Raw genomic sequence first — 13,641 nt, forward strand, 5'->3', positions numbered from 1 at the left:
GTGCCATATTAAAATACCACATTAAACAAATGAAGGAAGAGGGGGAGAATGCACTTACTCTCTGTTGTGAATTCCACCGCAAAGCAGGCCATGCAACAAAACAAACCACTCGTTAGCACTCAGTGATCAACAGCCCGATTGTTCAGATGCAGTTTGTCAACAAATAAAAGATGCATTCATGTAAAGTTTACATTTTCTTAAAATAAAATCTCTTTTTCTTAGAGTTATTTAAAATATTTTTTATCTCTCTCTATATATATTGGATCAAATTCGGTATCCTCTCTCATGAAAGCAATGTCTTTAAAGTCAACAAGTCAGGAGAGCTGGATTGATTTCTATAGTTGCATGCAATCTTCATAGTGTTTTTCCTTTGTTCCACTCCTCAATTTATTCCAACTTCTGAGATGTCAGTCCCACGTCACCTCTAATACAAGTGTTCAGCAAGGACAAAAGGCAAAATAAACTGTACTTTTATGAAAGACTAAATTCTGAACAACTAGGCTATAGTAATTCAGTGACTGAGAATTGCAGTTGTCCAACAACACAACTAACACATTTGTAGTGATAATTCTGTAAAATTAACGAAGATGACAGATCAGCAGTGCCACAGAAAACATACTTTCCATGACACAGACTGAACTTTGAGAACCAAAAACGTTAAGACTTTACAGATATGAACTGCCACATTAGATCAGATCTGTGGTCCAGATGGTCCAGACTAGCTATGACCAAAAATGCACACTTTGAGGTAGGTCTGTGAAAGGAAGCTCTAAAATAACCTGTCTGCTGAGAGAATTTGCACCTGGCAATCATTTGTTAGAATTAGTTTACTAAGTAGTCTGAACTACTTATATATAACTTATATAAACGTAATATATAAACAAGTATTTATATGATGACTCCTTTTTAAAATTGTATTTAACACAACAATAGGCATTTTCATCCAGCCATTTCTGGTTCCCATCAAGGAGATCCAGCAAGCTTCCTCAGGAAGAAACAGAAATCTTCCTTCTCCCACATCTTCTTGATCCTGCTTATAGGCCAACAGAAGAGTGCTGAGCCTGAAAGCACCTATGGGTCCAACCTCCCTGCTCCCTAACTCCCCATTTCTCCCTGTTTCTTTTTAGAAGATGCATGTAAATTAACATCATGGCCTTCACCTTCAAAGAACAGTGTTATAAAGGCAAAGTGATTATAATACTGACATTGTTTATTTTTTTTTGAAAAGATCCAGAACAACATTGTGGTGAGATTCTATAAATATTCCTGGTGTATCTAACTCCAGTGAACAGGATGCTGAACTATGACTTACTACCCTTCAAGAACCTCACTCTTTTGTGCATCACCAAGAAACTCCCTAGAGAAGTACAGGTAAAACTGAATGCACTGCTCTGGTAGCTAACTTCTCAAAAGCAGCAAGTTCTTGGGGAAGCACTGAGCAACCAAGTCCTACCAATAGGAGAGGAGCTGATTCTTTGCAAGACATCCCTTCAACATAAAATAGATAAATCTCCTGACTATAAATGCCAGTTTCCCCCAGCAGATGGCAGGGGTAGAAATACAAATCATTCCTTTTGGAACAATGTCAAATGTGCACATATGGTAATGTAAGAGAATGAGCCAAACCTTTGTGATCTTACCTTGCTGTGAGGGTCAGCAAACATGCGAGTAAATATTTCACATAGCCTTTTTAACTCGACTCGGCTAAAATACATAATAAAACATTGTATTAATGCTAAAAGTCCAGTTGCAGCAAATAAGCTAAAAAAAGAGTAACAGCTGAAAAAGATTTCATCTTCTTAATTTAAAGGTTCAGTTAAACTTCTTAAAGGTTTCTATCTAGGCAAAGCCATGTCTGGCATTCCAGCTTAGCTGCTGGGAACACCAAGCATATGTTAAGAAATCTAATAAACATGATTTAAAAACAAAATCAAGCACCTCTATTTCCTGCTGCTAGACTGCAGAAGACAACCTAAAATGCATGTGTCCAGGAGTATTTACTTTCTGCCTGTGTCAAGGTTGCCCGTTCACTGAAACATTTCCCTTTTATAGCCAAGGAATAGATTTCTCAGTCTCCTTTGTGCTAGGGAATTCCATTTTTCAAGTACAAAAAGAATCCATATGCTGTTGGGGTAGATACTAATCATAAATATTTGTTTCTAAACTACCAGTAGCCTCATTGAAATCTCTAGAATCAGAGAGTATTAACAGATACCAGAACTGACTCAGAGCAAGAGACAATGCACTGAGAAGGCATATATATAAAAATGGATGACGGATCAATGAGCAGGCAACCTAGTAAGTCAGAAGAGAATTAAATCAAGGCATTAAGTGCAAGTTCCTATTAGCAGGAGTTTAGTAAGCACTTAATAATGCCTTTTTTAGACAAGAGGAAAAGGGGAATACTCCATGGGTCCCTTTCATAAGATACTGAACTTGAATCGAACACAAACCTATTTGGTGACAAATCTCTGATTTTCAATGTACTAAAAGTTTTCCTCCAAGGCAGAAGTTTTACCTGTTTACAGTCCAAATGAAAATAGAGCAAGATGACCGGGCAACATTTGCGTAACTATGGATGGTATTAGGTACTTTTCCCCCAATTACTATGAAATCAGAGCAACTGGCAAAATGCACATTCACAGAATCRCAGAATGGTTGAAGTTAGAAGGGACCTCTGGAGATCACCTATCTAGTCCAACCTCCCTGCTCAAGCAGGATCACACTGATTGCTCAGAGAACAGTCATTGACATCTTAGAGTCATAGAATCAGTAAGGTTGGAAGGGACCTCTGGAGATCATCTAGTCCAACCTCCCTGCTCAGCAGGATCACCCAGAGCATGTTAGATAGGGTTGCATCCAGGTGGGCCTTGAATATCAATCTTGATATCCAATATAATCAATCCCTGTTATCAGATATATGTTAATCCTACAATCTATCAACATATATATAACATTAAAATAGGCTTTAAAGAATAGGTCAGAATGTGTTGGTAGTTGAATTGTTCAACATTGTTAATTTGCTGAAGTAACATTGGGCTTCCCCCCTCCCCCTGCCCCCATCTCCCCTTCAAATACATTTATTCATGGAAGGCTGATCAAGTTTTAAAAGGGCACAAGGACAATACTCTTCCTAGGAGTTGAATGTAGAGAAATAAAGTCTTTATAACAATGCCAAAGCAAGCTGGCAGCTTCACTCAGGATGGAGACTGTACTGTCTCAAAATAACTGTTCTACAATGCTCTCCTGGCTCAGTGTGATTGCTCCTTTTCATTATTCTAATGAAACTTCCCACTGGAGAAGAGTTACATATAGACAGTGAGCCTCTCTTTTTAAAAAAATCTGCTGATCCAAGGTAACAATGCACATGCAAAACAGGCACTAAAAGAACATTTCTTTAAGAGACATGCTAGCCCTTGTTTTATTGAGACGACCTCACTGGGGAGCCCTTATAGAGCCAGACCAAAAGAAGCAGTATGAAGGAGGATATGTTAGGATAGGTACATACTGCAGCACTTTGGATGCCAGCATCTTTCTGGCTATATAGTTCCTAACTAATACAGAATCAAGTCTCTTTCTCTTTTGGTTCAAAGAGCTAAAGAAAACCTAGCTGCATTGCCACCTGTTATTCAACTTGTTAAACCACAACAGAAGATGTTGGGTTTAATTAGGAGAAAAAAAGACCTGCCTCTTTGACTAATAACCTTGATGATGTTTTACATGATACCGTGGGAACGCACAGGATGATAAAAATCTAATCACCAGAACAGACACCAGATTCCACTCTGAACAAAGGTGGAAGTAGACAAGCACACCAAAAGGAAATATAATCTAGACAGCTAAAAACAGCAGCAAATTAGAAAAATAACTCTGCAGGGGCTTAATATTAAGACAGTGTAGATTCTGGGATGGCTTTACAAACTATCTAAGATCAAAGCCAAGAAAACTTGCTAGCTTGAGGAACTAGCGACAGCCATACAGTTCAAATACTGCAACCAGCAGGACTGCAAATAGCAGCTTTTTAGCTCTTCACAGAAATGCTATGAGAACTGATCTGGGTAAATAGTCTATCACCTGATCTTCTCAGCACTTCCTCCCTTAGAGCTATCACCAATATCATTTGAAACTTTGGTTGTTATAATCCTCACACACCTTTGTGGCAAAGTTTCACCCAATTTTTCTATATAAGTATAAAAGGTGCCAGTAAGAGTTTTTCCCAACAGTTGGATTTAAAAAAAAAAAGGAAAGAAAGAAAGAAAGAAAAGAAAGAAAAGAAAGCATTCTTGTGGGAAGTATCTTTTATAATACTCATAAGTAGACCACATCAAAAGGCATCTCTGTGATCTAGGGACTCTAACACTCATACTTAAAACTTGCGGCACTTCCCACTTAAGGGCTGAATCACATCATGTTAAGTGCTTTTTTTAATGATGGGAAGAAAATAATCTTTCCAGCCCTGATCTCAGTCCATTTTTATTCTCCCTGTTAACATGAAGCATCAAGTTTTCCACAAATGAGAAGATTTTTTAAAGTGAAAATAATTACACAAATCCAAGTAGGTAGACTGCCAACTACACTTATAAACTTAGCCATAATTTAAGTTCATAATATTCATAACAGGAAAATAAAATGCTGCAGCTATTTGTGAATGTTATCTCCAAAGTAGCCAAAAGATAAATGGCTTACTACCAAAAACTTTTCACCATAAACCAAAGGTAAAAAGCCCACGGCCTGAGAGCCAGATGACTTCACATGGCCACATGTCATGGTAACTGAAGTTAATATTGGGTAATTCTAAGATCTGTTTTAATGTGTCACATGCCAAAGCTATTTGAAGGATTTTTTTGGCTTACAACAAGGGGAAAAAGGTCCATCTCTCCTATCATAAACGAAGATTCAGAGTTGGTACACCTACTTCATTGCCTTAAGAAATTTCCATCTGCATTATAAAATGCATTTTTAGAAGACTCAAATTTCTCCTACAGGATTTTTAAAGAGTTGCAAATAACTACCTGATGCGTTCACAAAGAGACACAAGTAATTTTACCTAACACCTCCTTCATAAAGAATCAAAGTAGACCTAACATTACACAAAGAGCATCATTTGATCTTATCTTTGAAACACACACACACACCAAGTAGTTTTAGAATAAATGCAGTGAGCATTTGCTTTACCAAATATGTTACCAGAGGAAAAAAAGAATTTTATTGAAGGCTTAAATATAGGCAAAATGTAAAAATGGTACCACACTTTGAGTGCGTTTACATTACTATCATTGTGAGAAATCTCACTGTGCTGCCACAAGCACCTACCAGAGGACTTAAGGACACAGAGGAAAGCTCAGAGAAGTTAGTATTCTTAAATTTGTAGTAATGATGTAGGCAGAACCCAATTAACACAAGCAATACTACTGCCATAGCAGAATTTTTTCTGCTAGTTAAATAAAGCCCCACATTGGGGAGACAGAGCCTTCAAGGCTGTGAAAGGCACCATTTGTTTGCATAAGGCAAGTAAAAATTACTGACTATAGTCAGAAGTCATCCCCCTTGAACAATCAAAACTAGAAAGTTAGGAAGGTCACCTCAGCGTCCTCTGACTTTTCAGTAAGTTCTGAAGACCTATGAGCCCTTCTTTTCTTTCGGACCAGTTGGAGCTGGCACAGTGGTTCAAGACCTCAGCTACATCTTCAGTCTGCCGCAGGTAGTGGGGAATGCCTCCGTTCCTGGAGCCATAGGAGCGCTCGGAGCAAGCACTTGACGCATCACTATTAGCGTCATCATCGGAGTACATCCCATAGGGTTCATATCTTCTTCTCACAGGCTTTTTCTGGAAGAGGGGAAATTCAACTTAGTAAATCGTATATAGTTACATCACTGCCTAAAGAAAAATGCTCTAGCTGTAATCACTAAGAAAGCAAGACTAACGCTACTGTTATAGTGACTTAAGCGTGTTAAGGGTGTCACCAAAAACTGCCTGCTTACCCAACTCAGAGTAAGACAGATCCCATTGACTTCAATGGAAATACTCAAGCGACTAAGGGACCTACCCCCAAGCATGTAAGCAAGATACTTATGCCCAATAGAATGTGCTACAGATAACAAAACTATGTTGTTTTATTGTTTAAAAAAAAGTGTGTGKGGGGGGGGAGAGGGTAATTCCTCAGTTACAGACTTTGTGACAGTAAAGCTTCCAAGAAAAAAAAAATAAAGAAAGAAGAAAGAGCTGAAGGACTCTGTGCTGGCATGCACAGTTGCTTTGTTATTGCTAATGAAGTGACTAGATTTTCAGTGGGATAAGAGGGAACAATCTCTGTTAGTTTGGACTAGGATTTTTCCAGAGGCTAAGGGAATTGAGTACTCAAAACCCGCTTATGTATGTAGCACGGTAGTTGAGGACCTAATTCCCTTCGATACTGCTTTGACAACCCTGACCTAAGAGAAGAGATATTAAAATCATAATGATGACGGTAAGCCAAACTGTATACTAAAAAATAAACTCTTAAATGAACCTTCACAGGACGGGATAACACAACGTATCAGAAAAAGTTGCCTATATTCTAAAGTGTTTACTACAGTATCACTCCGTCAGTGTCCAGTCCTGCAGTTCTTGGACTTGTGAAACCAGCAGAGTTTTGCTTCCACTAGGACTGCAGGATTGAAGCATAGAAATCAACTCAAGTGCAGTATCATGGGGGATAGCAACAGGGCAGGGCAAGTTGGAAAGTAGAAATAAAAAGTCAAGAAAGCACTAGTACCTTGCTCCTGGAGTCTCCTAACAGCTGTAGGCAGGAAAATATTGAAGGGTGGGAAAAAGCATAGAGAATTATGTCAGAAGCTTATGTAGGGTTTGTTTTTGCAACAAAAACGCATAGCAAATGTGTCTTAGCAAACTCAAGAAAAAAAAAACAATAAAAAAAACACAGTTTATGCAAAATAAAAGTGGGTATAATAATGCCTGGCAGTATTTTCTAACTGCTGCATTGCTTGTATACCCTAGCCTAGGCATAATTTCTATTAGAGAGACTGGAAGTGAGATTATCTGTTAGCAAATTCCTGATGACAGATTTAGATACATCACCTCTCTGCTTTGAAAAGTATTTCAAAAATATTGCTCTGGAAGATACAAATTCTTGGTAATCATTTCCATCCCCGTCCACCACCCAACACACAGTATTAGTGACTTCAGAGTCTTAGAAAGCAGCTCTGATGTCAGGAAACTGCTATCTACAGTACTGCACGTTTAACCAACTTCACTCAGCCAAGGTTTCTTTCAACCCACAGTTCTTGCACCAAACTGCTTTTTGAAGCTTAACTTCAAGGTCACCTGGCTGGCACTCCTGAATTAAAGCCCTTAATACCGAAGTTTCCAACAGCCTTTGAGCTCTTCTGAGAGATCTAAGCACTGATTCCCAGCACAGTCAGCATGTTTTTAGGTCATATCCAGCCCTCAAACAGCAGTGGCTCCAATGGGAATTGCACACCCAGAGCAGAGGTTGCAAAATGACCCACTAGGTTTTGTTTAAACTTGAGCATTTGGCTGAAGCCATCTTTGGAGAAGTTCTTTTCATTTTGTACCACACAGCAAAGAATACCCGTCTGAATACAAGGCTGCCGGATAAAAGCCAACATTGCACTGCCCTTCCAAAGGGAGCCTGAACTGAGTCCAAATTGCTGCTGTGAGATGACAACTTAAAAAAAAAGTGATGGGAAAGAAGGGGACAACAAGATAAAGTTGTCCCCTCTTAAAGCCACCAAAATGCAGACTAATCAAACTCGGTAGCAGGACTACCATTTAACACTTTAGGGTGTTTGGTTAGAAAGAGTGAAACAGTTAACAGGAACCCCTGAAGTGTAGTTAAAGACTAAGTCACAGCCAAACAGATCTCGGGGATCAGCAGTGAACTGAAACATCACTGTGACTCTCTCCTCCCTCAATAACCAGTATTCCGCAACAGCTCACCTTCAGGGATACGGACTGGTTTCGTTTATACTCACAGCCCATCACTTACAGTTACACCATGACCTGCTTTGGTGGCAAATCTGAGCAGCTGAGGCAAGAACTAATTCAAGAGCGACTGGATTTGGCTCAGGAAAATGGTTATTTAGGTTATATTCAACACCATCAGTTGTCTTCTACTGTCCTGTTTCTCTGTTATTCACTTTTATGTTTCTATGAAAAGTAGTTTTAAAAATAAAAACTTCTAGAGAAGTATTTTAATGATACTCTAGATACAGACGTGACATGAGCTGGGTAATAATCAAATACAAAGCAAAACATTAGCTGTCCTGAAAGCAAACTGGGAAATGGAGAAAAAGAAAGTCCATCACAAACTCTCTGGGAACATAGTTCATTCTTAATAAAGAAAAATCTGAGATCTCTTCCTCCGATACATCCCGAAATCTCCTCCTTGTTCCAACAGCTGAGGGCTAGAGCTGGAGAAAACATGGAATATACTGGGATGCAGATAAAGCTGTAGAACAATTGCTCATGCCTCTACACCTCCACTCCCAAATCCTAAGGTAAATGCAAAGGCCTTCATTAATACCTATCTTCTGCAAGTGGAAGATAATTCCTGAGTTCTACCCAAAAGATTTTTATAGCACAGTAAGATTAAATAGTACAATAAAATTGAAGAGTGACAACGAATTTACTTGAAAATGCACCTAATGTTCCAAAAATACTTGCAGTATACCAAACAATGCATTTCAGTCTGACTGCATGAGACGGTACCAACTAGAGGCAAGCCAAGCTAAGGGCTCTCCAAATTTCCAGCCAGGTACAAATAACACAGGACAGAAAATGGGAAAATTCTCAGTTCTTCTGAAGACCTGATCAGGAACAGACACTAACAGAGAACACAGGATTTTCTTTCTGACAAAATCTTCATGCAGTTAACGGAACCGATGGAGAACCTTGCCCCTGAGCAGCCTCACGCTGCTGTGTGCAGCCTCCGAACAGCCCGGCAAAAGGCCAGCAGCAGATTCAACCCATCCCACAGCTCTAGTGCCCAGCCACGTTGGACTGTTTGATAACAACTGTGGAGAATTCGCGCGGAATAAAGAAACAAACGTTGCAGCCAGTATTCCCCAAACACAAAACACCAAATATTAACTGAACTAACGATGCAGCATCAGACACTGGCACAATTAGAACAAAGCTATTAAGAAAGAGGAGAACGTACGTACAGGTAACTTTAAGCCACTTTCTGGTGTCGGAAGCATTTTGCAATTTTCCCTCTTACCAGTGCATCGGCCACGGCAGCCTCCAGATCTGTGCTTGTGCTCAGGACTCGCATGGCATTCATGGAAGCAGGCATCCTGCCTGGCTGTCCGAGCCCAAACCGGTCTGCACAAAAGACAGTGAAAGGGACTGTTAAGCAAATTCACATTCCCCTGGAATCCTAATCAGGTGTCTGGGCCGGATTCCCCAAAGCTTCTGGGAACTCTCAGTGCTTTTTCATTAAAGCCTCTTTTATCCACATCTCTAGAGAGGTTGCCATTAGAGTAAGAAACAAATTATTGTTGTCTTGTTGGGCCCCAGAGTCAATTTTGGTTCCTCAGGATGTCTTTTTTATTTGTTTAAGCTGGGAAGAAGGGTATCTATTTTGTGTTTCTTTTTAAACAGAAGCTATTTCAAAGTTTTATTTTAATGTCAGAGGCAGACATACAGGCCCCAATCTAGCGCTCTCAGAAATCAACCGTAAAATTTGTATTAGCTTCAGAGAGACAGAATCGTGCCCACACTGTCAGAACATGCTCAACCTTGGGCACTGACCCATCCTGCAGCTTTTTCTCAAAGATGTGAGAAAATTTTATGATTCAAGGCTTGCAGATACAAGCAGAGTATCATCCTACGTCCCAATGAATAAAAACAAGAATGTTTCCTATTTGCCTGTGAAGCGATTCCAATTTTTCTTATTATATTTTTGTAGAAGCAGTTTAAATGTATTTTGGACTGAAACATAGCTTATAAGCTGTATGATAAATCAAAATGTTTATTTTTTTAATCAGTCATCATCTTTCTGCCCTTGAATTTGTTGGCAGAACTCTGAATGACACCAAAACAACAGGGTTGAGTCCAAAATGCCATTTACATTCCTGATATTAATTGATTTGCTTTACGATTTGCCCCAAGTTTGCCAAAAAGTTTCTCAAATGAGTTTCATTAGGTAAAAGCCAAATTCATAAAATCAGCGCTAGCAGGAAGACAGACTCTGTGAATTCAGTATCATGGGCTAAGCTCTGGCAGCAGTTTTTCTAGATAAGGAGTAGATCAGATGTAGTGTACTGGGATCCTGGCTTCAGTTTCAAATAAGAAAGAAACTGCTTTTGGCTTTCCAAACCATTCTGAGGCCCAGAGAGCGTTAGTTTTCATTTCCATATGAACCTACCTTTGCTCAAGAGAGCCTGGGAAGCCACCACTATCTCCCTGCGCCTGCACCCATGGGTGCCACTAGGACTTTTGCCAGCAGCTTCAGCGGTGCACGGATCAAGCTGCATAAACCCATTTAAGAGACTTTCAGCTCATCTGTATTGGATGCTGTGATCAAGCAGCAAGACAGAAGGATCAAGTCACCCAGGTCTTTTCTTATCTATATTTAATTTGATGAATGAAAAATACTGTTTTTATAAAACATGTACCTGCATCGTGGGTTTCCTCAAAACTGAGGTGAAATGCTACATATATTCAGCAGCTTAACGTACATATTTTTAGAGGAGAAACTATACTTATTTAAAAAAGCAATGAAGTTTTATTATATCTACTGCACTGAAATTTCTCTTAAGCATTTAGCTCACATTAACATGCATAATTTAAATCAGAGACTAAAGTTTGCCCGTGTACTGCCCTAGTTCAAAACATTACCTGAGTATGATTTTCAAAGCATTACCCGAGGCAGAGCAAGGATTAAGCTACTGAGGGGGGAAATAGGGGAGACTTTTTTTATTTATTCTTTTAAATAATTGAATTGAATCTTATTAAGAGGAAAAGCTGAAGACTAGCATTTGTCAGAAGAGAAGTGTTATTTATCAAAACTTACTATTCCTCAGAGATATGTAACCAGACCAGACATTTCCAATTTACAACAAAAGCACATTTTCTACAAAACACTTTACATGGGGAAAGGGGAAACAAAAATAAAAAATAATAAAAAAAAAACAAAAAGAAACCTCACAACTTATTAGAACTACTGCTGAAAGTAATCAAATCATAGCAGTTCATAAAGAAATAAAAAGTTGTATGCGTTATTACTATCCCCTTTTTTAATGCACTCAGAGAATCATTATAAATATTCAATTAAAACAGTACTTCATCCCTAAAATGGAAAGATCTGTACACTCTTAATAGAAGCACAGAGGAGATACTGCATTAGGTCAAATTGAAACTGAAGACACAACTTATGGAGATACATGCTACAAAAGTGTACAGAAGACGAGTGTTTTTCCCTAAGTGCAAATGATAACTGGTACAGTACAAGTGTTGAGAGAAGTTCTGGTCTCAGATTTACATTTAAACCCAGCTAACTTAATTCAAGTAGTACCAAGATCAGAATTTGGCATTATAACTTTGAAATAATATAGCCTTATAAAATACTACCTACCGTCATCTGTTTTCATGTTAATTTAGCATTACATTAGAAAAGGGAAGATAGTTTCTCTTGTTTTAATGAACAACAAAATGACAAAGTAATTCAGTTGTAGATCAATTTAAATACCCAGCATAAAAAAACAAAATGGAACTTTTCTTCAACAAATCCGGGTAAGTAAAACGTGGCATGCTGGCTTATATCTGTCTCTATGGCTATCTCAGGAATCTTTTCAAATACAGATTTAAAGATCTCTGAAAAAAAGTGATACAGGAGGCCCAGGCGGATCTGCAATTCGCTGCTGGGAAGACATTTGGCTCCAGGAATAACTACTATAAGCAAGTCCAACACTACTGGCAAGGACCGAGGGGAGCTCAGTGTCCTCTGGCCACATTTCCTCATCTCCCTGACTAGAGTCATTATGCTTGTACAAAATTGGGGAAAAATCCCAACTAAAATTTTTGGCTTGATTTTGCCATTTTTAGTGAAGTTTGGGCCTTCCTTAGGACAAAGATGTYCTAGGCTTTGTACCAAATCACTGGAGCCAAGCAGGCAATAAATTTCACAGGAAACTGAAGGGAAACAAAGTTTAAGCTTAGATCTGTATTACAATTTTTTAATCTTTAAAAATTTGTAAATACATATTTCAAATTGTTGTTTTTAAAATGTCAGAGATGGTCAAATCCACTGTGTCATTTCTGCAGAGTTAATTCAATACAGGGAACACTTTGAGCATTTTAGTTAACCAACAGCCATTTAACTTGACTTGACAGAAACAGAACATTTTTCACTCCCTACCTGACGGGGAATAATTAAGTAACTTTCAACATCACTTATTCCTTATGCAATTTAGCCTGTGAGCAAGTGCAAATGAGCAAGTCCTCACTCATTCTCTACATCATCGTTGCCCCCTTCTAAGCTAGATTTCTACGGACTTAAAGCCTAGAGGGCCCTCATTAATTTCTTAAGATTTCCACTGTAAYATTCTGATTTCAAGGGGAGTTACAGTACTCAGCAACTGAGAAATCCAGCACAGTGCTGGGGAAGAAGGTAAGTAGAGTGCGCAGATTTGTCTCATTACATCTAAGTATCAAGCTCCTGGTTCAAAGCCCAGTGAAATTAAGGGAATCATTTTCCCAAATTCCACGCATTTTGGACAAGGCCTTCAGAATTATACAAAGGATGTATCAGCAAGCGTTATGCCCCGAAGTTCATTTTGAAAGGTCACTAGGTGTTTAATTCTTGCTGCTCTTGTGCATTTTGGACAGGATCCTGCACACCACTTCTATTAACAGAGGCAGGAGTCCAGGACACTTGGCAACAAGTGGGATCAGACCCACTGGGACCCAGTCMTAGGCACTGGGAACCGCTACACTGCTAAGGAGCAAGTAGCAACAGAAGCTGCAAGTTCTCTGCATCACTTACGCTGCACAACTGATTCAATTTGCAGGAGAACTAAGAAAGCCCTGGATCACCCTTTGTTTAAACAMTGCTCACAATATTCCTAAAATACATAAAACTAAAAGCATTCAATAAACGAAATTCAAAACAAAAGCCACGATGAACAAACAGAAGCCCCACAGCAGTGAGAAGCACATGCTTAAGTGCTGGCTGATGCATGTGACAATAAATGTTAAAATGATGTAAAACAAGACGACGTATAAGAAATATTCATGCAGTTAGCACTTGTTCACCTGACTGCCCAACAGAATCAGCAGTGGAGAGAGCACTAGTGGACCTGGAATGACGTCGAGAAGCTGCAAGTAAAAGGAATGGCAACACCCACAGGATTAACACACATTTAACCCAAGACAGAAAATGCCACAATCCAAAGGGGATGCACATGACCACTATCAGTATACGTGTTTCATAGTGACAGGGGAATGATGTTGTATATGAATGCGTAACAGATATGGTGCAAGCCCCACAGTGACATCTCCATCTATAGCTTCCCCCCTTCCACCAAGACCATAAACACGATGCATGACAAAATTCAGTTGTAACTGTCCCAAACTCGGTACAGTTGAGAGCAGGAAGGGAGGGAGGGGGAGAGGAA

The 13,641-nt window shown here is 39.1% G+C and overlaps 1 protein-coding gene across 1 annotated transcript in view; it reads right to left on the minus strand.

Annotated features, from left to right (window-relative positions):
* The window catches only part of CLASP1 (cytoplasmic linker associated protein 1), a 176,060-nt gene that overhangs the window by 48,551 nt on the left and 113,868 nt on the right, over nt 1-13,641 (minus strand). Inside the window, exons 23-26 of the mRNA XM_085311005.1 lie at nt 9,243-9,346; nt 6,756-6,779; nt 5,583-5,827; nt 1,641-1,704 (exon numbers count right to left, since the gene is read on the minus strand). Of these exons, the coding sequence (XP_085167131.1) occupies nt 1,641-1,704; nt 5,583-5,827; nt 6,756-6,779; nt 9,243-9,346 (437 nt within the window). The remainder of the gene's footprint in view (nt 1-1,640; nt 1,705-5,582; nt 5,828-6,755; nt 6,780-9,242; nt 9,347-13,641) is intronic.

Source organism: Rhea americana, unplaced genomic scaffold (genome assembly GCF_003343005.1).
Source record: "Rhea americana isolate MKP2758 unplaced genomic scaffold, rheAme1 scaffold_33, whole genome shotgun sequence".
NCBI classification, from domain to species: Eukaryota; Metazoa; Chordata; class Aves; order Rheiformes; family Rheidae; genus Rhea; species Rhea americana.